The following is a 21,577-nucleotide window of genomic DNA, read 5'->3' on the forward strand; positions in this document are numbered from 1 at the left end:
GTCTGCATAGACGCTTCAGGGCTGATCCGAGTTATGACAATGGGCCTGGCGTACTGTGATTTATATATGAGTGTGCCGTGATCGCTGGTCTGCATAGACGCTTCAGGGCTGATCCCAGTTATGAATTTATGTTCATCTTAATTGTCAAGTACTGTTAAGATTATTTTCTTTCACCAAACATGTTTTTTTGAGTATTTTAAATAGTTTATATTTATGGAACTTTTTTGTGACATGTTCTAATTTGGCCAAAAATAAATACATTTATACTGGGATCAGCCATGAGGCAACGATCTAGACCAGTGATCATGGTGCACTTATTTATAAATGATAGTATGCCAGGCCCATTAAAGGCGTCATACCAAATCACCCAATTTCTCAAACATTCCCATAGATTTTTCTAGCCTGTGCCTTGCTGTATGGAAATATTTGTCACAACGCTTTTGATGGGCCTGGCATATAATGTTCTAATTAAGGTTTATACTTTCTGTGTTTGTATATTACTTTGCTTTTGACATAAATCACTTGTCATTTCCAAAATAACATTTTAATTGATACAGGTTTTGGAGGAAGCTCGACAGACGTATCCATGCATGGACACATATTACCACAAGCGCGACAATTCAATGTTGGTTGTTTTCCACAACCCAATGACTGAAGATCTAAGGGGAACAATTCAATGGGAAGCAAGTTTGCATTCTGATGTTGGATTTAGGTTTGTATTCACTATATCTTGCCTTGTACAGTAAACCCCGGGTAATCTGGGCCCTTTTGACCAAAAATTTTGCTTGGTTAAGGCGAAGACCCGGATTAACCGATGTCGATTCGTTTTAAGCCTTACCCCATTACAAATCATTTGTACCTTGAGTTTTGTTTAAATTAGGCAAAGATCTGGATTAAACGAATCCAGTTTAATTGAAGTTTACTGTTCTAACAGCATTTTATGCTGTTTTTACCATATTACAGTTTGTGTATCAAATGTATGAGCGGTAAATTTGATTTTAGTATTAGTGTGATGGGTAATATTCTCCAAATTTAAGTTATTCGTTTCAACTTCCGAAAAAGTTACAGTCATGTTTGTGGTGAGATTTCAAGGCCAAGTGCTTAGTGTGCTTACATAAGTTGCACAGCTTTTTCAGCTTGATGAATATTTAAGCACACCTGTGCTGCCAGAATCTGTTTCAACGGACAAACAAACATACTACAACAGATTATAATGTTACGGACTACTATTGATTTGTAAAAACATGAAGCAAATAAATAATAAACTGCAGACAGTAGCCATCCAACGATGCTCCTGTTTGCTGTGAGTAACAGTATAAAAAGCCAAAGTGCCATTGGATGGCTACACTAGCCAATACAGCCCATCTGTTCTCACCAGGTGCACTAACAGTATGCACTGTCTGCAGCTTAGTATAACTTTTAGTTGAACGGTTTATTTTGATGACTAAATGACCTTTTTTGAATTCCCCACCAAATTCACATAACAAAGTTCTTGAAATGCTTCTTCATGCACTGTGTTAGAAATTACCTGGAACATGTCGCTGGGCCGATTGAAAGTTGGACCAAGGTTGAAGAGGACAAATATCAAGCTGACCTTGTTGCCATGGAGATGGAAAGAGCAAAGCAAGTTGCAGATGCACTTGCAGCTGGGGAAAGCACTCCCCCACCTACAGCTAAAAGGCCAAGGTCGAAAAGTCCAAAGAAAGGAAGTATGTAGTTCAAAAATCAGCTTTGTTTTTATTTTTATCAGTAAAAAGCTTTTTGCATCACACAATAGAGATTTTTTTTGTTTCTATGTGGATGTGATGTCACAAGCTTTTTTCTGTTAACACATGTTCATCTCGGAAGTTTTTCAATGCAATTTGTCATAGTTTAGCCTTTAAGTCATGCTTAATATGGACAAAATCTGGTAAAAACAGTATAATTTTAGGGGAAAATGAACATTACATTGAATACAGTGTGAAGTAATAGCTTTATTATAAATTTTTAACATAAGAGACATGTTCAGCTAACAAAATACTACTTATTTTCCTATGGTGCTAAAATGTGCAAAAGAACTATGATAAAAATTTAGCTTTTTGCACATTAATATACTGATCATAGAATGCTTTGACCATAGTTTTAAATATATTGAGTGTTAATTTTCATCTTATTCAAATAGGGCAAAGCATAGTTTCTTCATTTATATATTGTTTGTTGGTTCAAGGTCGTCGTGGCAGTGCATCAAGGTCATCAAGCAAGATTGGGGCCAGCGAAGAAAGTCAGCAGTTCAGTTCTCCGTTCATTCATGCCGGAAGTTTAAAAGCTGAAACTGAGTTGCAGAATAAGCTGAAGGAAGAAGAGGAAAGACAGAAACGAGAGAAAGAGTCAAAACAATCGCAGAGAAAGAAATCTGTTGATCGCGGAAAACAAGCTAAGTCTGCTGCAAGCAAAACTTCACAAGATGGAAAACGACCTGGTGGGTAACATTAAATATTTCTACTAGTTTTAAGATTTTTTGGTGGAGCCGGTTCTACATTATCTTGTGCAACAATAAGAGATGAATACATTCATACTGGGATCAGCCCTGAAGCAGTGACCACGGTATACTTATCCATAAACCATAGTGCACCAGGCTTATTCAAGCAGTGTACTGCAGTAAGCTGGTCTCCTAAGCATTCCTTTAAGGCAAGCAACAGACTAGAAAAATCTAGCATGCTGTGGGATTCGAACCCACGACAAGAGTCTTTCCAGATTCACGTTCTACCAACTGAGCTACACAGGCTCAGCAATGAACCTGCCAAAAGTTAAAAGTTAAATCACAAGCACCATTGCCTGCCTCGTATGCTGCACATGTCAGCTTCGTAGCAGGGGATCGCCAGATTGACCAGTATCAGTTAAGATGAACATAAATTCATAACTGGGATCAGCCCTGAAGCAGCTATGCAGACCAGCGATCACGGCACACTCATATATAAATCACAGTACACCAGACCCATTGAAGGCGCCATACTGGATCAGCCAGTCACCAAGCATTCACCACTATATGGCGTAGCCCAGTTGGTAGAGCGCGAGTCCCAGAAAGACTCTGTTGTGGGTTCGAATTCCACCGCAGGCTAGATTTTTCTAGTCTACACCTTGCCATATGGTGGTGAATGCTTGGTGACCGGCTGATCCGGTATGGCACCTTCAATGGGCCTGGCATACTGTGATTTGAAGGGAGGAATTAGATTTGAATATCGACTATAAGGGTGCACAGGACTAAAAAGGTTGGGAACCACTGATTTTGTGGAATTAAAGAAGATAGAATAAGATGAATACATTCATACTAGGAAATCTTTCCGTAGTTCATGCTCTACCAACTGAGCTACACAGGCTTAATGGTGAACCCGTCGAAAGTTGAATCACAAGCACCATCGCCTGACTCACATGCAGCACATATTGGAGATAATTGCTTCACTGATAAATTTAATACTTATTTTTTGCTATTCTTTCCTGCTACTTAAGTCATAAGTTGAGCTTTGTCATTCACCAAATGGACTCAAGAAAAGTGTAGATCTTGGTGATTGCTGTTTTAGGACAAGTGAAGTGTTTTTGTTTGTGTAGGTATCATCTTGCCTTGTCTGTGTAAGGTTTGACTTGTTAAATTTATCCTTTTCCAAATATTTTAGAATTTCTTATTCAGTATTTTAACTTTTGCAGGATCAGGGAAACGGCCAAGGTCTGGAAGAAAATCAAAATCAAGGTCGAGATCAAGGTCAAGCAGTAGAGAACGACTTGCAAAACCTGAAGTAACAGAAGAGGCACCCAAGATACCCGAGTTACCATTTACAGGGTACAGAATTGTTTTTTTTTCATGTAGCAGTTTAGATTTTTGCAAATTACACAAAACATTGTTGTGTTTTAACTTTTTGTGAAATGCACCAGAAAACAAATACAGAGTATGTTTAATTTACCTCATGAAGAAACTCAAATGGCATTGCTGCAACCAAGTGGAATCTAAGGGGTTGATGTAGCCAATTACATTTTGTATGTTTGCATGCAGATATGATGTGGGCAACAATCTTATAAACATTCGCGGAAATGCGTCGTTTCTCTACCCATGTGATGGTGGAACAATTAAAAGCGAAAGAATTCAATATGAACAAGGTAGGTAGATGCGGTCCTTAGGATTTTATCAAGTTATTTGTGAATGCACAGTTGTTTTGTAACTGTTGCATAACTGACACCACATATTCATCGTATTGCCTTACTTTGTTCAACAGTCAAAAGTTGTGCAAGCTTTTCACATATTGTTTTCATGTGTATTTTTTTCCTTTCCCCGGTCCAACGCTGGTTTGTTCCAACCATTTGGTCACGAAAGAGTGCTTTAAACTTTTTTAAATTTTCACACATGTTAGTCTTTTATCCAAAGTTGATCTTAATTTTGACCCCTCATGACCCCGTGGGTTACCCACAGGCTCCCAAAAAAATTTTAAATAGGCAATTATTCTTTCACTTTATTTTGTCATGTTTCTTACAGCTTTTGTATCTATTTTACTGTCTACTTTATTTTCTCAATGTACAGGTTATCATTTATGTGTTTTTTGTATCTAAATTCTAGATAATTTTTTATATGCAGGTCAGGTATCAGTGAAGACATCTATGTACAAAGATGGACACGTCTTAGTTCTTCACATCATAGACCCCAAGGATTTGTCAGAAGAATCAGAGATGGATGAACTACTGAAGGAGCCTTCTCAGGAGAAACCGGAGGAACAGGTTGAAAAGGCAGAAACAGAAGCTCCAGAAAAAGGTACAATTGTTACATGAAGGTTTCAGCTTGAATTTTGGACCCATGCATTTCAAGTATTGGTTTCAGGAAGTTTTTGGAGTAAAAGTTGTTTGAAGTGAAGTTTACCTACTTTACTAATAGTGGCTGGTCATTTTCTGTAATGAAAAGTGCAAACTTTGTACTATGTGTTTTTTATTGCAAAATTGTACAAATAAAGTTTGTAACTGAAAAAATGTAGCATTCATAATATGTCACTAAGATTTGTTGGCTGAAAACTTAACATGACAAAAAACGCTTTGACTTAATAAATCAATTTTATTTGTATCATTGTTTTGCTATTTTTTATATTTGTAGAATTTTTACGTTACCACAACTCTTTGTTTAGCACCAGATTCTAACCGACCAACCAGTGCAGAGTTGCTGCAAGGCAAGAAGGAAAGTGACCATGTCGAAGGTCAAAGTTTGTTTGGTTCATGGTCAGCCACGCTGTGTGATGGGATGAACTTATCGCTCAGTGGATATGGACCTGACGGAGTCTGCAAAGCTGCAAGTATGTGTCCTTGTCTATTTTGTTTTTATCCTTAGTGAGCGGGCAATAGACAATGTGGCATGCTGACAATGAGTCTCCTGTCAGGTGCATGCATTTTTTAGTGCAATGAATTGAAACATTTTTTGTTGCTTTTCTTGAGTTGCTGACTTTAATTTAGTTTAACTCTTTGGCTTTCTCATGTCAGGAGCAAGTTTTTTGCTCATGGAAACACAAGTGACTGAGGATTATAACCCACAACCTTGTGAACATGAGGTCGGTTATGCTAACCATTAATCTATCTTGGTGGACCATGGTAAAGAAATGTTGCACATTTCTGCCAGAACTAACCTACAGAATAACTTTTTCAGACAGTCATTTAATGCAAAACAACTTAAATGCCATCAGTTAAAATCATCAAGTCTTAACAAGTTCAATTGTTCAAACCATTTAATACATTTTGCTAGGTTTTAAGTGAAATAATATGACAAAATATGTAGCAAATTAATTTGTTAGTAGGGGAAATGATAGAGAAATTATTGTGTACTTGACTAGCACAATTTTTGGTTTTGTTTACATGATTTTTTTTACGCAATAAACAAACTGGGCTTAAACTTATTCTAGGTTGTTGTTTTGAAGTTTACTAATACAATGTAAGTTGGTTTTCTAATGCACATACATCACCCAAATTATGTATCTGTTCGCCAACAATAGAATACTTCGTTTCTGCAGCTCGAGCTAACACAAAGCTCATGAAACTGCTTGGGGAAATCCCTCCAGCAAGCACCCCCACCCCAGTCCCCCCAGGTATGGAAACCCCAAAGAAAGGTGGTAAGCGGTCACCCAGGTCTAAGTCCCCTAGAGGCAAAAGCCCCAAGGGAGGAAAGAAGAAGAGTGATGCTGCTGAAAAGGAGGCAGAAGCTCAGAAACTAGAGGAACAAAGAGCACAGGTGTGTAATTTTTATCAGTGATTGTTAACCTGGGTTTATTTAAACCACAATGGTTTGTCAAAGATTAAATGGAAGTGGTAGATCTTTAAATTTATAATATGCCTCTTTTACTTCACATTTTGACTGTGCAAACAGAAGGTCCATATTAAACCTCTTGCCAGCAGTTTTTTTGCTACTCTGTTTATGCTTAACTGTTTATCCTGGATTCCTTAGCGCTGCTTGTTGTTTTTTGATACTGATAATGCCCTTTATGTGAAATATTTATATAAATCTTAAATAATGGTGCATGCCTTCAGACTCAAACAGTGTTTTGTCTGTTGTTATATGGGAATGTTGTCTCCATCTCTTGTACTGAGTCTTTGGTGACTTGTAATAATATAAAATACTACACACAGTAGAAAATTGTCTGAAAGAAGAAATATGAATGGGTAGGCATAGGCGACTCAATGTAGGGTACACCACTCTGGACTTTTTGCAGAATTAGGTAGACAGTATGGCCCTTCCCTTCTTATATATACTGGATTTTTTGGCAAATGGCTACATCCCCAAATATCCAAAAAAATAAAATCTAGGCTCTATAACTGTGCAGAACACAACTTGTATTTTTTTAGGAAGAGCTTGAAAGAAAGTTACAGGAAGCTGAAGAGGCAGCAGAGGCTATGAGAAAGAGACAACGAATGCCGTCATTCCAACAACTTTATATTTCATGCCCTGATGGGTTGAATGTGAGATATGAGCTTGACCCAACTTCAGCAGGTAAACTCTTCAGCATTTTAACTAGGGATGGGCCAAAACTACAGGTGTTCTGTTTGGCCAAGCACTGAGCATCTCACTATGGCTTGGTTTATGCGATTGATCGGCAGAGCACCAAGCATTGAAAATGGTGATACTCAGTATCAAGTACTTGGGTTTTAGCTCAGTTAGGCCCGTTCCTAATTTTACATTTCATTACACTTTTTTCAGGGCACTTTTTAACTTTGAAGAACATGGCATTTTTAAACATTTTTTTGGAAACCAAACTGGTACACTGTCATTGAAGGATAAAAGGGCTAAAATGGTATTCTTTTTTCATTCAACTAAACTGCTTGAATTGTGATTTAACACATTGAAATGACAATTTGATTTCTCTTGATTTGGTCATGTTTATTGAGACAGCGTTTATTGCAAACCCGAATAAAAATCTGTTCTTACAAGTCACACAAAAATGCTCCAAATTGAAAAACATGTAAATTTCACTTCAAAATTTAAAAAACACTATTCACTGTAATTTCAGAAACAAAACAAACTGAAACATAATGCTTAAAAACAAACACACTGTCACAAGCAAAGCATTTAACCAATTCACATTTCCCTTACTATTATCACCATTGTCTTTTACTTGACTTTGCTTTACAAATACATCAGTGCAGTCAATTGTCTTCAAAACATCAACAGCATCTTTTCCAACATGTATCTCGGGAGATGAGCACATCATTGTGTCAAGCAGAACATTCCTTTCATTTTCTAGTTCTTCAATGTGGCCTAGTGTGCTACAGAGGGCTGAACTGTCACATGACCAACGATTTTGCGCCAAAAATATGTGTGCCAGACTTGGGAGTTTATTAATGAAGCTTCCATCTATGGTTTTAAGATGGTTGCTGCTTAAGTCCAGTGTTCGAAGCTGAGGAAAGTTGTTAAATGTGGAGGCATCTATGTGGTGAATCTGGTTTTCTTGCAAGTAGAGCAGTTTCAAAGTCTTGTGTACATGCTTGAATGTGTGGTGGTGAAGTCTTTTCAACTGTCAAAAAAAAATGTTTAGCTAGCTTTCAGGTAGTTTCAGCTTGTTTATATTTCATCAGTACAACTTTATTGGAAACATAACAAGTTTGTTTTGCAAAATTTAAACAAATCATTCTTAACAGAAATTGTAAAAGAAATGGGCACAGTGGAGTATGCCTGATGGTATAGCTATCATTTGTACTTAATTTTCAAAATCAATGACTCTGCACAAAAAACTGTCAAAGATATGTCGTTTTTTTGAACAAGGTGGCTGCTTACTAATTCAAACTATAAATATAAATTCTTACCTCATTGTTATCCAGATAAACTCGTTTCACTGCTTTAAGTCCTCGAAAAGTTTCAGCATTAATGCTTTGGATTTTGTTTGAACTAAGAAACAATGAATGCAGATGGATCAATCCTTCAAATGCACCATCTTCTATTATTTGAATTTTGTTGGCTGAAAGTTGAAGGGCAGTTGCTTCTTTGCTGAAAATAAACCCACAATTTTCACACAAATATATTTGAATTTTTTGATGAAATATTTAATTTTGTTTTTTTACTAATTTATCTTACACAATATTTTTCTGATGTCAAATGACATTTTTTTAGTCAATTAGTATGTAACTATGCAAAAATATTGGTTTTATTTGATTTCATAAATTGGGTAAAGTTTTAAACCTATTTAAATGTCAAATTTGCTCAGTGCATAGATGCATAACTTATTGTAATTTTCAAGTTAAGGCAAAAAATTAAAATCAAAGTGTGAAATTTGTTAGAAATGTACAAGAAACGAAACACTTACAAATAAGGAAGTCGAAACTGATGTTTCTTCAGTGTGGTAATTTTGTTGTAAGCAAAATCAAGATACTTGAAGCTCTCATGGGTTGGATATTTGCCAATAGTTGTCAAACTTTTGTTGAAGCATCTTAACTACAATTTCATTAAATAACAAAAATCCATTACAAACCGAAGTTGCATACAATTTCAAAACTTTATCATTGCAAAATATTACAGTTTGTATTGTATTTAGTGAAATTAAATAATGTACAAGTTAATTTAACACATTATTTGTGTGTTAAATGTGTTAAATTTAGTTATAAATTATGTTATAAAGACACAGCTTGTTGAATTGAGCTATCAAAAAATATTTGTTTAAATTTACATGTCTGTCTTTTGTTTAAATTGACATTCTCATAAGTTAAGCACACATTACACTTACATCATGTCGGTAACATTGGCAAGGACAAGAAAGTGCTTCACAATGAAATGAACAATCCCCAAAACAGCATTGAACCAAGACACACAGCAAAAAGATCCTAAACATTACATTTATCCCCATATTTGCTTCAGACATCTTTATTCTGTCTTTAACATATCCTCACTAACTAAACCCCATCATTCAAACCTAAAACTTCCAGCGACATTCTTTTTGCTTGTAATACAAGCCCTTCCACCCATCGGTGACTCACTTGAAGCTTTTTTGTTGTTACTCGCCCTTTCTTGAGGGAGAAAGTTTGTTTTGCTTGTCCAGCTGCTTGTGTAAACACTTGTCGGGTATCAAGGGGCTTCAGCGTGGTAAATGGGGTCTTGGACACAAGTCCGGCCCGTTTGACCAACCATTGTTGTCATCACAACAGGAGACAATTACTTGATACTCAAACTACTTAAAAGCAACAACTTTCGGTTGGCCTGTGATGAATATTGTCAATATATTTTTGGCTTAAAATTTTTAGATTTAAGGAAAAAAGATTTCTTCACAAATGAATTTCTTGCTTTAAATTTTGTTTCCAAAATATCATCAAAGTTATTCTATATTTTCACACAATCGCTTTTGGGAATTTTTACTAAAGCGGGTTTGAAGACCTTCAAACTATGCACTTTGTTGCAAAACAAAAGTGTTTTACTCTGGTGTGGCAAGCAGATTTGTCAAGTACATTTACATTGTCAACAACAACTTGTATTACATGCTGGTCTGACATCTCAAGTGGTTGGTAAGTAACTCTCAAAAGAGTCTGTCATTTCAAGGCACTTGTTTAAGTGGTGTTGTGTCAACAAACGAAAGTAGATGACAACAATTTATTAGCAGCAATCACAACAAGGTCGGTTGAACAGGTGGGATTTGAAACTAAGATATCTGTGTGGGTTGGAAAGTGATTTTTGTCAATGAATTTGATTTTTCCCCCAGCACTGGTGACAAGTTATGCCAAACCACAACTCTCCAGCTCATTCCTCCAAAGTTTATTCTTTTTTCTTAGGACTTGATTTTTATAATGCGTTCGACCTTTAAAGGTGTCTGAGACTTTGCGTTAGCATAACTGCCAATGATCTTGTTTGTTTGTTTGCTTTTTTTATTTTCACTGGGTGGGCATCGCCTGAATGTGTTATGCTCACATTGAATCCATGGTCAAGGCTGTTTATTAGTAGTCTGTTGATCGATTTTTTTTTTGATTTTTTTACTTAGAAAATTGGGACCAATCGGGAAGCATTGGGTTGCAGTATTGTGGCTCAAGTTTCTTGCTCAAAGAAACACAAGTAACCAATGTAGGATTAGAACCTGCAACCTTGTGAAAATAAGGCAGTTGCGAAACCAGTCGGCCATCTTGGCCACAATTGTTGACCATATGAAGCAATTGTAAGAGGAAAAAAGTTTTAGGTAATAAACTGGTTGTAAACTAATGAAAAATGTTTTGCAGACCTATGGTTAAGAAAACCAACTCTAAGTTGGGTGTTAAAATATTTCATTTAGTTTGCTAATTAAAAAACTCTGCACAAATCAGAAAAATTACAAAACAAGACATATTTTATGGTAGTTTTTCTTTTTGAATACAGTTTTGGTGCAGTGAATTAAAAAAATATCAATCTACTTTGTTTAGAACAGAGAATTAAAATGATTAAAATTCCACGAGGTAATAAAGGATAATGATTTTGTATTATTCTTGCATTTAAACCCAAAATCTTAAAGCAAATAGATATTATAATAATAGCCAAATCCACCATAGCCAAAAATGTTATTTGAATATTTCAAAATCAACATGACAAAAAAAAACAATAGCAAAATCAAAAACAATTTACACAGTGTAAGTTGCATAAGCTTGTCTTCGTACAGCTTGTTGTCTTTCTCTGGTGTTCACAACATTTTCCAGAAGCCTCAAGAGCCTGTTTTGCTTCCTCTGCTGATTGCCAGTTCGAGTAGCAGACTTTTGTTTAGTGCAAGGCTTCCTTGTGGCAGATTTACAGGGTGATAAAAACAGTTTCTCTTGGTTCCTCGATATGGTTCGAATTTGCGGCACTGGTTTAGGCACATTGGGTTTTGCATATTCTCTTATATTACTCTGTCGGCCATGTTTTGGCCTGTGTCGTGATGATTTCATTTTGTGCGGAGCAACAGCTCTGTGTCTATGATTTCTATGGTTTTGAGTTGTATTTCTATCCCATGCTTGTCTCCTCTGCATTGCTGCAGCCATCAGCTCAGGGTTAATAGTCGATGTGTGTTGTGGCATTGCAGGGCCTGTAGTGATAATACCTCTGGTACATAAGACTCCAAACAATAAGATGCATAATAAGAGAGTCACAACAATTCCCCCTTGTACAGCAGACACCAAACCAGCTATATACTCTTGTCTTGTGACATGGTCTTCTATATTATCATCTTCTTTCTTTGCTTTATTATCATTTTCTTGTACATTTCTTACTGTAGGTTTGTGCTTTGGCCTTGGCTTTTTAGTGACAAGGACTCTTACTCTATTTGTGTGAATAAAGAAGGGTGATTGTTGTTTGTCCCCTGATCCAGGATGTGTGGTAACAACAGATTTAAGATCGGGAACTGTCGTTTTAGACGTTGTTACATATGTTGTGTTGTATTCAGTGGTCACATCAGGCAATGTTGTTGGACTGTCAGTTTCCATGACAGCAAAACTTGTATTGCTTGTGTCTGTTGGTGATTCAGTAGCATTGGTAGCATTTTGTGTCCCATTCTGGATGTAGAAGGTGTGGCGGATGGTGATTTTGCCATAGTAACCAGGTTGTCTGTTTGCTTTGACTTGATTCAAGACATTCTCCAAATTAAGCTTTTCTGGTGACAATTTGTTTGTGTATGGTTTCTGTGGTGTCAGCTCTAAATTCTTGGTCTCTGGTGAAAACAAAAACAAACATACTTATTTTGTGGACGAATGCTTGGTGGTAAACATATAATCACACTTTTTATTAATGCCCAAAGAAATGCATTTAGGTCTAAAAGCACCACCATGATAGATGAGTATATCAATGTGTTTGTTTATGGAAACAAAATGTAAAACCTTTACATGTGAAATCAAACATACCAAAATTTAAATAAGCTATTGCTGCCAGGCATAATGTATAAGCGAGTATTGCTCATCCTGCAGTTTATAACAAATTTGTCTTGCAAGATATGCCATTACCCTGATATAGGACGTCGGAACGTTGATTATTTATAATAAAACTGCTGGATAACCAATACTCGCTTATACCAAAATTTAATTCAATGAGATTTAAGGTAAAAGTATTTAAAAACTTTTTATCTAGTTTTGATTACTTTTTGGTTCGACTGATCGAATCTTCCTTGTACTTGTTTCCGTATCAAGAAAATTACTTTCAAGTTCTTGTAATGACTTTTTTAGTTTGGTATCAATGTTGTGGACAGATTTGGAAAGAACAACTTTAAACAGAACAAAGATCAAAATTCCACAACAAACTTTCTTGTTCATTCCGCCTATCCATTGACATTTGCAATGTTTGCATGTTTTTGTTTTGAACTGAAAAAGTAAAACAATTATGTTTAGTACAACAAACGTTTTGAATATGCCAAGTACAAAAATTAAAAAAATATATAAACCTTTGGAAAAAGCTATTTTAATTTGTAAACTTTTTGCGTAATGAATGCCACTAAAAGTAAAGCATCTGTTTGGTCAAATTTACTACTTAATACTCACTGAAAATTATACTATGACAACCTTGCTTTATCTCTGTTTTAATCCTAATATTAAATCTACATTTTATTACCAAATTTCTACAATTTAGACCTCATTGCCCAGATTATTCTTTTTAACCCTAATAAAAAGACTTAAAAGCCACAAAAAATGAACTACAAACTCTCATGAAATGATTGTCATTTATTTTTTTAAGTTTCCTAAAATATATCCCTAATCGCCTTAGCTATGACTAAATCACACAAAGTTAGTCCAACTTTTCTCTGTGTTTCAAGTTGTGCTTGTATTGAAGTAACCTCAACACACTTTGGTACTCCACAACGGAGTCTTAGCTTTGATTTTAATTTGGAGCTGGAGTTGTTGAACCAATGACTGGCCCTTCAAGAAATCAATACCCTCAAAACAGGTGGTGAAGTGTTGAAAATGCCACCAGCCTCCTTATTTGGGCCCTACAAGAACGCACATTTGAATCTTGAGTATTTGTACCATGTGCTATGTAATTACCCTATTTGTTGTAAGTGTATTTCAAAGTGTTTTTCAACTGTGAACTTTTTCAACTGTGTTTATTAATATTTTTGTGTTTTAGTTGTATAGAATAAAATGAAAAATGTAAAAGCATAGAGCCAATAAATGATAAGCTGCAGACAGTGCACACTGTTTCGACCTATAAGGTCTCAAAATAAAAAATGAAAATAAGTAATGAAGCTAATGATTTACCAAATAAGTTTGTCTAAAATTAATTACAGATCATGTCATCCATTTCAATTGTGTTTGTTAAATCAAATGCCAACAAAACTTTTAGATGGGTTCTACTGAGAAATGTTGAAAGATGGCATCACAATGTTCATATTTCTTGCACTTTTATTAGTTTATTACAATAAAAAACTGTGAACATATTGTGCCTAGTAGCAAAACAGTTTAGTCACAACAATGCTACTTTTAAAACATTGAAACATTTTTGGAGGTTTTGTGCACTAAAGTAATTCTTCCATTTCCTAATTTGAACAGTTTTACATCCGGAGTCATCAAAGGATGAATACAAACTAATGGTGAGGCAGAACTATCCTTACAAAACATTGGGACGACAAAACACCGAACAGGCTCGATCCACACCAGCTATGGATGAAGTTTCAAGGACAATTCTATCAGATGGAACTGTCGTCAAAGTCATGAGAGATGGAAGTACCAAGGTGGGTGACAACTTGTGAAATTTGTCTAGGAATTGTAGCTTATTGTACAACATTGACCTTGTTTTTGTGTCCCTTTGCATCATAATGTCAAATGTTATCAGGTTTGTGAGTAAAGCTAATTGAAACTAAAGTTTTTATAGCAGATAGATTAAAAATGAGTGCAATAATTTTAAATATAGTGTAAATGTTACACAAAGTGCTGTAAAGTGGTGTTGACAAAATTAAGACATCCATACCGGGAGATCAAATAAAAAAATGTTTCTTTATGAGGATTTTGTTAAAAGATTCATCCGTCGGTTAGTTTAAGCGACATAGTTTATTTGGACAAGTTGTCTTTCTTTACGGAGTTCGAACCAGGACACTCCAGGGGACGAATCCCGATCAGGGTTTTTATGTGGGTCAGGTGCACCGGAACATTCGGCCAAGTTCCTGCCCCTATTTCAGTGGTTCTGAAACTTTTTTTTTGCGACGCCTCTGGAAAAGTTTTCAGGACTTGCGACGCACCAGCAAATAAATGTTAATGAGGAAACTTATTATAAAAGTTGTGTTTATTGATACAACAACAAAAAGCCACGAAACGGAACTATTCTGCGACGCCCTTGGAAAATTGAAACGACGCACCAGGGCGTCGCGACGCACAGTTCGAAAACTACTGCTCTATTTGGATAAGTTGTCAGGATGTAAAATATACAAACCGGTCGCCATACGCCATCTAGGGGACGTTGAATGACTCAACAAAAAAGCCAGTAGGGTAGTTTTAATGGACCCATGTATTTGACCACCATCAGTAAACCACGTGATTTCTTTATGTCGCAGGTGTTGTTTTGCAATGGCACAGTTTGTTACAACCCTGGTTTTGGTCCACTGGACCCGAAGATGCCCAACACAGCACACAGTCTTCCATCAGCTGTCAGTCAACAAGCTCCGGGTATTGCTGAAGAACAGCGAACAGCGGCCTCAGCTGGAAGCAAGAAAGGTAAAAGCCCTACACGCGACAAATTATCTTGAGCCCGTTCTAAAATAGTATTTCAAGTAGGATTTAGGGCCACTATCCTGTCCCACAAAATACAACAAAACCTAAAACCTTTTTTGCAATATTATACATTGCCTACTGGGAATGCTTGGAGACCGACTCGATTCGGTAAAACGCCTTCAACGGACCTGGCGCACTATGATTTAAAAATGAGCATATCGTGATCGCTAGTCTGCATGAACGCTTCAGTGTGTATATTCACCTCAGCCTATTTGCATTATACATTACTTTGCATCAGGGTCACGTGGGCGAAAATCGAGCGGGAAAACGAACCCAGAAGCGACGATCACCGAACCCTCGGTTGCCGGGACAACCACTGGTCACATGGCTGGGCTGGAAGTTGAAGCTGGTGCAAAGTAAGTTTTTGTTGCAAGATTTTCAGAATTGAAAGCGGACCTCAACCTAAAATTCTTTTAAAAATAGAGTCCGAATTAAGACTGAAAGTTGAGGAAATTCAAATCAAGCCCGTTTTATTCAATTTAAGCCCGAACCTGACACGAAAAGCCAGACGCGACTTACAACTACTAAGCCTTTCTGTTCTTTATTTAAACGGCTTTTTGTGGACCCCTGGAGAATCTCACACCCCATTTTAGGAAACCTTAATGTGTATGTTGACCGCAAAGGCGCAAAACTAAATTCAGATCCAAATTTTATCATCAAGAGACCTAAATCCCTGGATTTGGAGATCGGGATTTCCCGAGGTAACAGCCCTAATTACATTAGAGTCTAATGATTAGACTAGTGGTTCCCAAACGGGAAGGCATTTTTTAAACTTGGGGGGGGGGGGGAATTTACTTTAATTTTTACATGGGGTTGTTAATAGACACTTTAGCTCTGGGAATATAACATTTAAAGTTGATAAAACACCAAATTTTAAATGAGTTTAGCATCTGCTATCTACTAATCATCTGGGGTCGAATAATATTTTTGAATTGCTACGTGAGGAATTTGCCGATGAAGGTTGGAAGCCGCTGTTATAGACGTTGACACCAACAGTGAAGCTATAATTTTCGATGTCTTATGTTTGTCCTGTTAATTCCAGGTCGGAAATGGAGCAGGAGAAAGCAGCGTCTTGGTTTACGACTTATATCTCCGGCGAATCGACTGTCACTAAACCAAATGGTGTTGTACAGGAACTTGATCCTCTGTTGTGTTACGTGGCCACTGATCCCGTTACTGGAGAGGTCAGTATTACTTGGGGGTATTGCATAGTAGGCATTCCAATGGTGGCAAAATTTGTTTGTGACATAAGAGAACATGAGGTCATTTGTCGGTAACATGACGTTCTTAAAATCTTGTGTGGTTCATTTAAGTTAATTCGTTTAGAATCACTGTTTTGTTGCCACATTAACTGGCTCATTTCTTGCATAAAGCTCGAGAAATTGCACATTACAACTTTTGTTAGCTTTTCGGAAATTATTTACGGAATGAAAAGTGGTAGTGAAATTAGTTTGTGGACACACAAAACGTGGACTTTAACAGAAGTTTGATTATATGACAAAAATATTATAGTGGATTTAGTGACTAAATGCGATTGCAAAGTTTACAGTTTGTTTCAACTTATATACACATTCTTTTAATTTTGCAGATAATGTTTTCGCGTGAAGACAAAGTGATTCGTGTGGACCGACCGGACAGTGGTGGTTCGGTTTGCGATCACATTGACGGAACCAGAATCACAAGGTACTGTCGCGGAAGAGGAAAATCCGAAGGAGAAGAGGAAGAAGACGAACAAGGTACAACAACCAAAAACAATTCCAGGACATATAAAACGGCGGTACTAAATACCGCATGTTACGGTATATGGCTTAGAACACCGCATGATGTGTGAAATGTGAGAATACAAGTCACAACAAGGATAAATTAGACCAGATTCTAGTATTATTTCAATTACAAACCGTCACCCGACACGAATACGGAGAATTATAATTTTTGTAAAAGCATGTTCAAGTCCATCACAATTTCCTACCTTGTGATAACGTTCGGTATACCATGCGGTAACATGTAATTAGTACCACCAATTAAAAATATTTAAATTAAACACGTGTACTTGCAATAGGCCTTTGGTGTAAAAAGATAACTGTTTTACGCGAATATAACGTAACATATTGTCAAACAAAATCATCTGGTATATTTCGAAGACCTTTAAAGCTAAGAGGCACTGTTGTGAAAATACATATCATTTCATGCTAAAAATCCTACAACCATCTGTAGCAAAGAAAAATCAGCCAAAAAAAATGGAAATTTTTCTACTTGGCAGGCACATCGGGACCTGTGTGGTACGTTAAAGTGGAATGTCCCGGTTTTGCAACGGTTACGTTTTGTCATGACAATGATTCGTGCTTGACAAGCTTCGGTAGTGGAACGAGTTTGCTCACAAACATCGACGGAACGTACCAGGTATACTAATCGTTCTATTTGTCGAACAATACATTGTCACAAACTACTCTGAGGGGCTAAGAAATTTAAGAATATATTAGAACATTGTGGTCAAGGACATGAACCACGAATGCTATTGAACCGGTGTTTTTGCAGTTGTCGCACTGGAACGGTGGGCGAATTGACATAAGCAACGAAGGAGCGGTCGTTTACACCCCCAGACCCGACAATGATGTTATAATGGCTGCATTGTCGGCCGCAGAGGTGGGAGGAGCTCAGAAGGAAGGCGAAGAAGAAGACGGAGGATCGTTGTACGGGAACCTACCTCTGCCTGGATCTGAACCCGTATCCCTCGGATCTTATTTGATGCGACATGATGCGGAGATTTGCTGTGAAGCGGTGGACCAAGAAGGCAATGTATTCCAGGTGGGAATGTTATGATCAAAATTTGGAGTCCTTTCTTACCGCAAACGATTTGGATTATTGACAAACTACAATTATTTGCGTACATATTGTAAATGTCAAATATCCAAATTAGGAAAAAAAACTGTACAAAATCCGAACAATTTCTTGAAAAAACAATTTTGTTGATTTGCTTATAAAAGTTTAGCACAAATAAAGGCAACACTAGAGAAGCTTGGGTTACGTTGTGCAAAGCATAGGGGTAAAGTTTGAGTAGGAGTGTAAATGTTTAAGACCAATACAGCACTTAGCAGAGCCCGGAGTTCTTACTACTGACGTTACAAATTTCGGAAATCCATTTTCTTTTATAAATGGTGACCCAAAGTTTTTTAAGTAACCGTTATGTTGGAGACTATTTCAAAGTTAGCCCACCAACTGATCTGCTTACCATAAATCAAAAAGTACGAAATGTTGACTGATTGGAAATTAAACGATCATTTACTTTTAGGTGAAGAAAACTGGCGAAGTGAGTGTGATGAACCCGAGTAACCCCGCGCAAACTCAAAACGAGGACGACAACCAATCAACGAGCTTGAAATCGTCCAGACTTGACCCAATGGACCATCATCCTCCACGGTAGAGTACACCGGAGTTGAAAAATATTTCTTCAGTGGTTCTCAACCATTTTAAGTGTCGGAGCCAATTTCGTGACCGCAAATTGTTTGGAGTTTTCCGAAAATACAACAAGCTAAGGGATAAACTTCTATTAGAATGTCAACCTGTAAGCGCAGATGCAAGTTTGTGTTTAAACGTATTAAATTGGGTTCCAGTCTCAGGTTCTTGCAAGGTTCCGACTTGATGTGAACAAATCCGTTGTTTGGATGTGAAATGCTATAAAGTTAACTTTCGCACTTATGAAAATCAAGCCACCTGTTTAGTGTCTTACCAGCGCTTGTTCGGTAAAGTTTAATACACTATCCCCAAATGCGGAACATATAAGCCTACATGTATTCGTGCAAAATATAAAATTTCGACAATTTTTATTTCAGGGTTTATTGAATATATTAAGTGATTCGTCGTCAGAATTTTAAGATATGCATATTTCACCTTTACAGCACCATTGGTATCTTATTGAAATAAGATCTATGTTTTTCATGGACTTAAATTAGGTAAAACCAATAATAATGTAAAAAAGGGACAAATGAAAGCCGGGGTTACAGCGAAACGTTATGCGTTTCACAACTACATTGCCTTGTATTGGACTGTATTTTTTTTAATTGTGTAGCCTTGCTTTTTCCAAGTGCCTTTTTTTAAACCAGCGATATTTGTGTCAGAATGTTCGTGGTGAACAGCGACGGGTCTGGGACAGAACTGCTGAGGTTGAAGGACGTGCAGGAATACATAGGAGATGCCCACCTTGATCCAACCACCGCTGTTATCAAGGAAGAAGTGCCAGAAGACTCGAAAGTCATAGGTGAGTTCGACCTCATCACGTTGTTCGAACCTTTGCAATTTACATGTCCAAATGCTGAGTTTTAGTCTAAACCTTTGCCTTTCTGTGCAAACCGTAGGCTAAACCACGTAGTATTTAGTGAGCTTGAACCCACGATTACAGCCTATCAATATATGGTGCATTGATCAAGAAATATTTACCGCTGAGAGTTGTATGGCTTTATTTTCCATATATATTACTACTGACAAATCCAATTTACCTCATGTCTAAGGTCTCATGATGTCCATGCAATTAAACGGATTGGTTTGTAGTTTTTTCAAACGTTTTTTTAAATGATTTTTTGGTTGACAGGTATAACTGTAATGCGGCCTCACTATGGAAACAGTGGTGACGCTTGGCTCCTCCATAAAGAAGAGGAGAATATCGTACCACGAAATATCAGGACAAGGGATCTTACACACTTCCCACCAAAGTGAGTTTTACCATTGCTTTCTTAGACAGTTACACACATACACTTTTTCCTCATTTCTAAAAACTACCCTTTTTCTGTGCAGGGAGGTTAAAAAACCGGGCCCTCCGTTTGCAACAACACTTGGCAAAGGTTTAGCGATCGGTTCCGCTCCGCTGCCTTTCGTACCTCCGCCAGCACCTGCTTGTCCAACAGCTTTAGAACTGAGGCAGCTCATACAACGTGAACCGCTGTCCAACGGTAAGAACAACTTTTAACTGGAAGCAAATCATGCTTGAGCAAGCGTAAAATAATATTAACTAAGAGTGAGATATTTGGCTCAATTTAGAACTCTGACACAATCTCTTTTTTTAAATCAGGTTTTTAACTTAGTTTGTTATGTATGTATACAAGATGACTACCACAAATACCGTTTTATTGCATCGTAAGTCTCAAACTTAGGTCTGTAAATACCAGAATTCAATTATTCGTTTTAATTATTCATCCAATGGAAAGTTTTCTGAATTAAAATTCTCAAACACCAACCATTTTTAGCCGTTATCAGTAAAAGCAACAAACATTTGTAATTTTTTCTAAACTTTGCAAATCTAAAAATATGTTTAATGTCTGCGAAGCTAAAAAATGTCTTTTAATGCCCCACTTTAGGACGATTTGAAAAACACCTTCAAAAGTTTTTTAATTTAATTTTTACAAGTTTTTGAGGTGTTTATGGAGACTTAAATATTTTGCTTACTATATAGCTCTTAAATTTAAGTTTTGACTCATAAGGTCTCATCATCGCAGCTGATGACAAGAACTATAAGTCGTATTGGCTACTTTAGCCACCTTACTGCGCTCAGTTTGTTGAGAGTATCAGGTTAAAGAGCTATGTCTTACTCTTGACTTTTCTTTGCAGAAATCCGGCAGCATCTAAAGACAAAGTTGATCGAATTCAGCAAAACCGCATACGAGCATGAGTTACAGAGGAGTGCAGTGCAAGTACAAGATCCAAGAACTGATGAGGAGCAGATGAGAGCTAGTGACCTCCTCAGTCTCGTTCTCGAGTTTGATGACGAGGTGAGTGGATTTTTCTAACTTCCGAAGACATCTGATGATGCCAAAGTATCGTTGTTATAGTAATGGATCGCCATCTTTTGAAACACTGTCTTGGATTCTAGCATACTGATTAGGGATGCGCCGAGCCGAGCCAGAACCCGAGTACTCGGTACCGAGCATCGCTATTTTTGATGCTCGGTGCTCGGCCGAGCACAAACTGACCCGAGCATTATATTTGCATATTCATGCCCTGCTAACATAGGTAACTAGTGTTCGAAAGGGTGTCTATAAACAAAAACAAATGATTTTTCAAATGTATTAGATTGTGGAAAAACGTGTATTTCTGAGGCCTGTAACAACTTAATACACCGCTAGTGACGGAAGAGGCCTTGTAGAGCTAAAAGGTAGAAAGGGGATTTTTTGTGACGTCATAATGCACCGAGCGTGCTCGGCCGAGCACCGAGCATTAACGTGAGATGCTCGGTGCTCGACCAAACAGAACATTTGCAATTTTGGCACATCCCTAATACTGATGCCTACAAACTTAATAATTCTGTACAACATTATAGATTATGGCAACATGTGCCGTCACCAAAGGGTGCCGTTACTGTCTGGTTAATCGCAAGTCGGTTAGTTAGAAACAAACGGTTAATCGGGACGGTTTTGCTAATAGCTAACCG

At 37.1% G+C, this 21,577-nt stretch overlaps 3 protein-coding genes across 3 annotated transcripts in view; 1 reads left to right on the top strand and 2 right to left on the bottom strand.

Moving 5' to 3' along the window:
• The window catches only part of LOC145213472 (sperm-associated antigen 17-like), a 38,018-nt gene that overhangs the window by 9,019 nt on the left and 7,422 nt on the right, over window positions 1-21,577 (top strand). Inside the window, exons 14-34 of the mRNA XM_080081758.1 lie at window positions 558-712; window positions 1,522-1,709; window positions 2,207-2,458; window positions 3,682-3,814; window positions 4,025-4,128; window positions 4,601-4,774; window positions 5,139-5,303; window positions 6,012-6,229; window positions 6,841-6,985; window positions 13,945-14,126; window positions 14,943-15,102; window positions 15,398-15,515; window positions 16,202-16,343; window positions 16,748-16,895; window positions 17,420-17,559; window positions 17,695-17,964; window positions 18,449-18,576; window positions 19,275-19,414; window positions 19,745-19,865; window positions 19,948-20,102; window positions 20,758-20,918. Of these exons, the coding sequence (XP_079937884.1) occupies window positions 558-712; window positions 1,522-1,709; window positions 2,207-2,458; window positions 3,682-3,814; window positions 4,025-4,128; window positions 4,601-4,774; window positions 5,139-5,303; window positions 6,012-6,229; window positions 6,841-6,985; window positions 13,945-14,126; window positions 14,943-15,102; window positions 15,398-15,515; window positions 16,202-16,343; window positions 16,748-16,895; window positions 17,420-17,559; window positions 17,695-17,964; window positions 18,449-18,576; window positions 19,275-19,414; window positions 19,745-19,865; window positions 19,948-20,102; window positions 20,758-20,918 (3,399 nt within the window). The remainder of the gene's footprint in view (window positions 1-557; window positions 713-1,521; window positions 1,710-2,206; window positions 2,459-3,681; window positions 3,815-4,024; window positions 4,129-4,600; window positions 4,775-5,138; window positions 5,304-6,011; window positions 6,230-6,840; window positions 6,986-13,944; window positions 14,127-14,942; window positions 15,103-15,397; window positions 15,516-16,201; window positions 16,344-16,747; window positions 16,896-17,419; window positions 17,560-17,694; window positions 17,965-18,448; window positions 18,577-19,274; window positions 19,415-19,744; window positions 19,866-19,947; window positions 20,103-20,757; window positions 20,919-21,577) is intronic.
• Window positions 7,372-9,492, bottom strand: LOC145213474 (uncharacterized). Its single transcript, XM_080081760.1, has 4 exons — window positions 9,210-9,492; window positions 8,793-8,920; window positions 8,296-8,476; window positions 7,372-8,006 (listed from the first exon to the last, which is right to left on the bottom strand). The coding sequence occupies exons 1-4, from the start codon at window positions 9,342-9,344 to the stop codon at window positions 7,488-7,490; spliced, it is 963 nt and encodes a 320-aa protein (XP_079937886.1). The 5' UTR covers window positions 9,345-9,492; the 3' UTR covers window positions 7,372-7,487.
• On the bottom strand, window positions 10,896-12,757 carry LOC145213473 (uncharacterized). Its single transcript, XM_080081759.1, has 2 exons — window positions 12,543-12,757; window positions 10,896-12,119 (listed from the first exon to the last, which is right to left on the bottom strand). The coding sequence occupies exons 1-2, from the start codon at window positions 12,712-12,714 to the stop codon at window positions 11,059-11,061; spliced, it is 1,233 nt and encodes a 410-aa protein (XP_079937885.1). The 5' UTR covers window positions 12,715-12,757; the 3' UTR covers window positions 10,896-11,058.

This window comes from Phallusia mammillata, chromosome 2 (genome assembly GCF_965637545.1).
Source record: "Phallusia mammillata chromosome 2, kaPhaMamm4.hap1.1, whole genome shotgun sequence".
NCBI classification, from domain to species: domain Eukaryota; kingdom Metazoa; phylum Chordata; class Ascidiacea; order Phlebobranchia; family Ascidiidae; genus Phallusia; species Phallusia mammillata.

Excerpts from the sequence above, each read along its gene's own strand:
- LOC145213474 (XM_080081760.1), bottom strand. The coding sequence starts at position 9,344 with ATGTCTGAAGCAAATATGGGGATAAATGTAATGTTTAGGATCTTTTTG. Across the intron at positions 8,921-9,209 it reads GCCAATGTTACCGACATGAT|TTAAGATGCTTCAACAAAAG; the intron begins GTAAGTGTAATG and ends ATGAAATTGTAG. Across the intron at positions 8,007-8,295 it reads TTTATCTGGATAACAATGAG|TTGAAAAGACTTCACCACCA; the intron begins GTAAGAATTTAT and ends TTTTTTTGACAG.
- LOC145213473 (XM_080081759.1), bottom strand. The coding sequence starts at position 12,714 with ATGAACAAGAAAGTTTGTTGTGGAATTTTGATCTTTGTTCTGTTTAAA. Across the intron at positions 12,120-12,542 it reads TCGATCAGTCGAACCAAAAA|AGACCAAGAATTTAGAGCTG; the intron begins GTAATCAAAACT and ends TGTTTTCACCAG.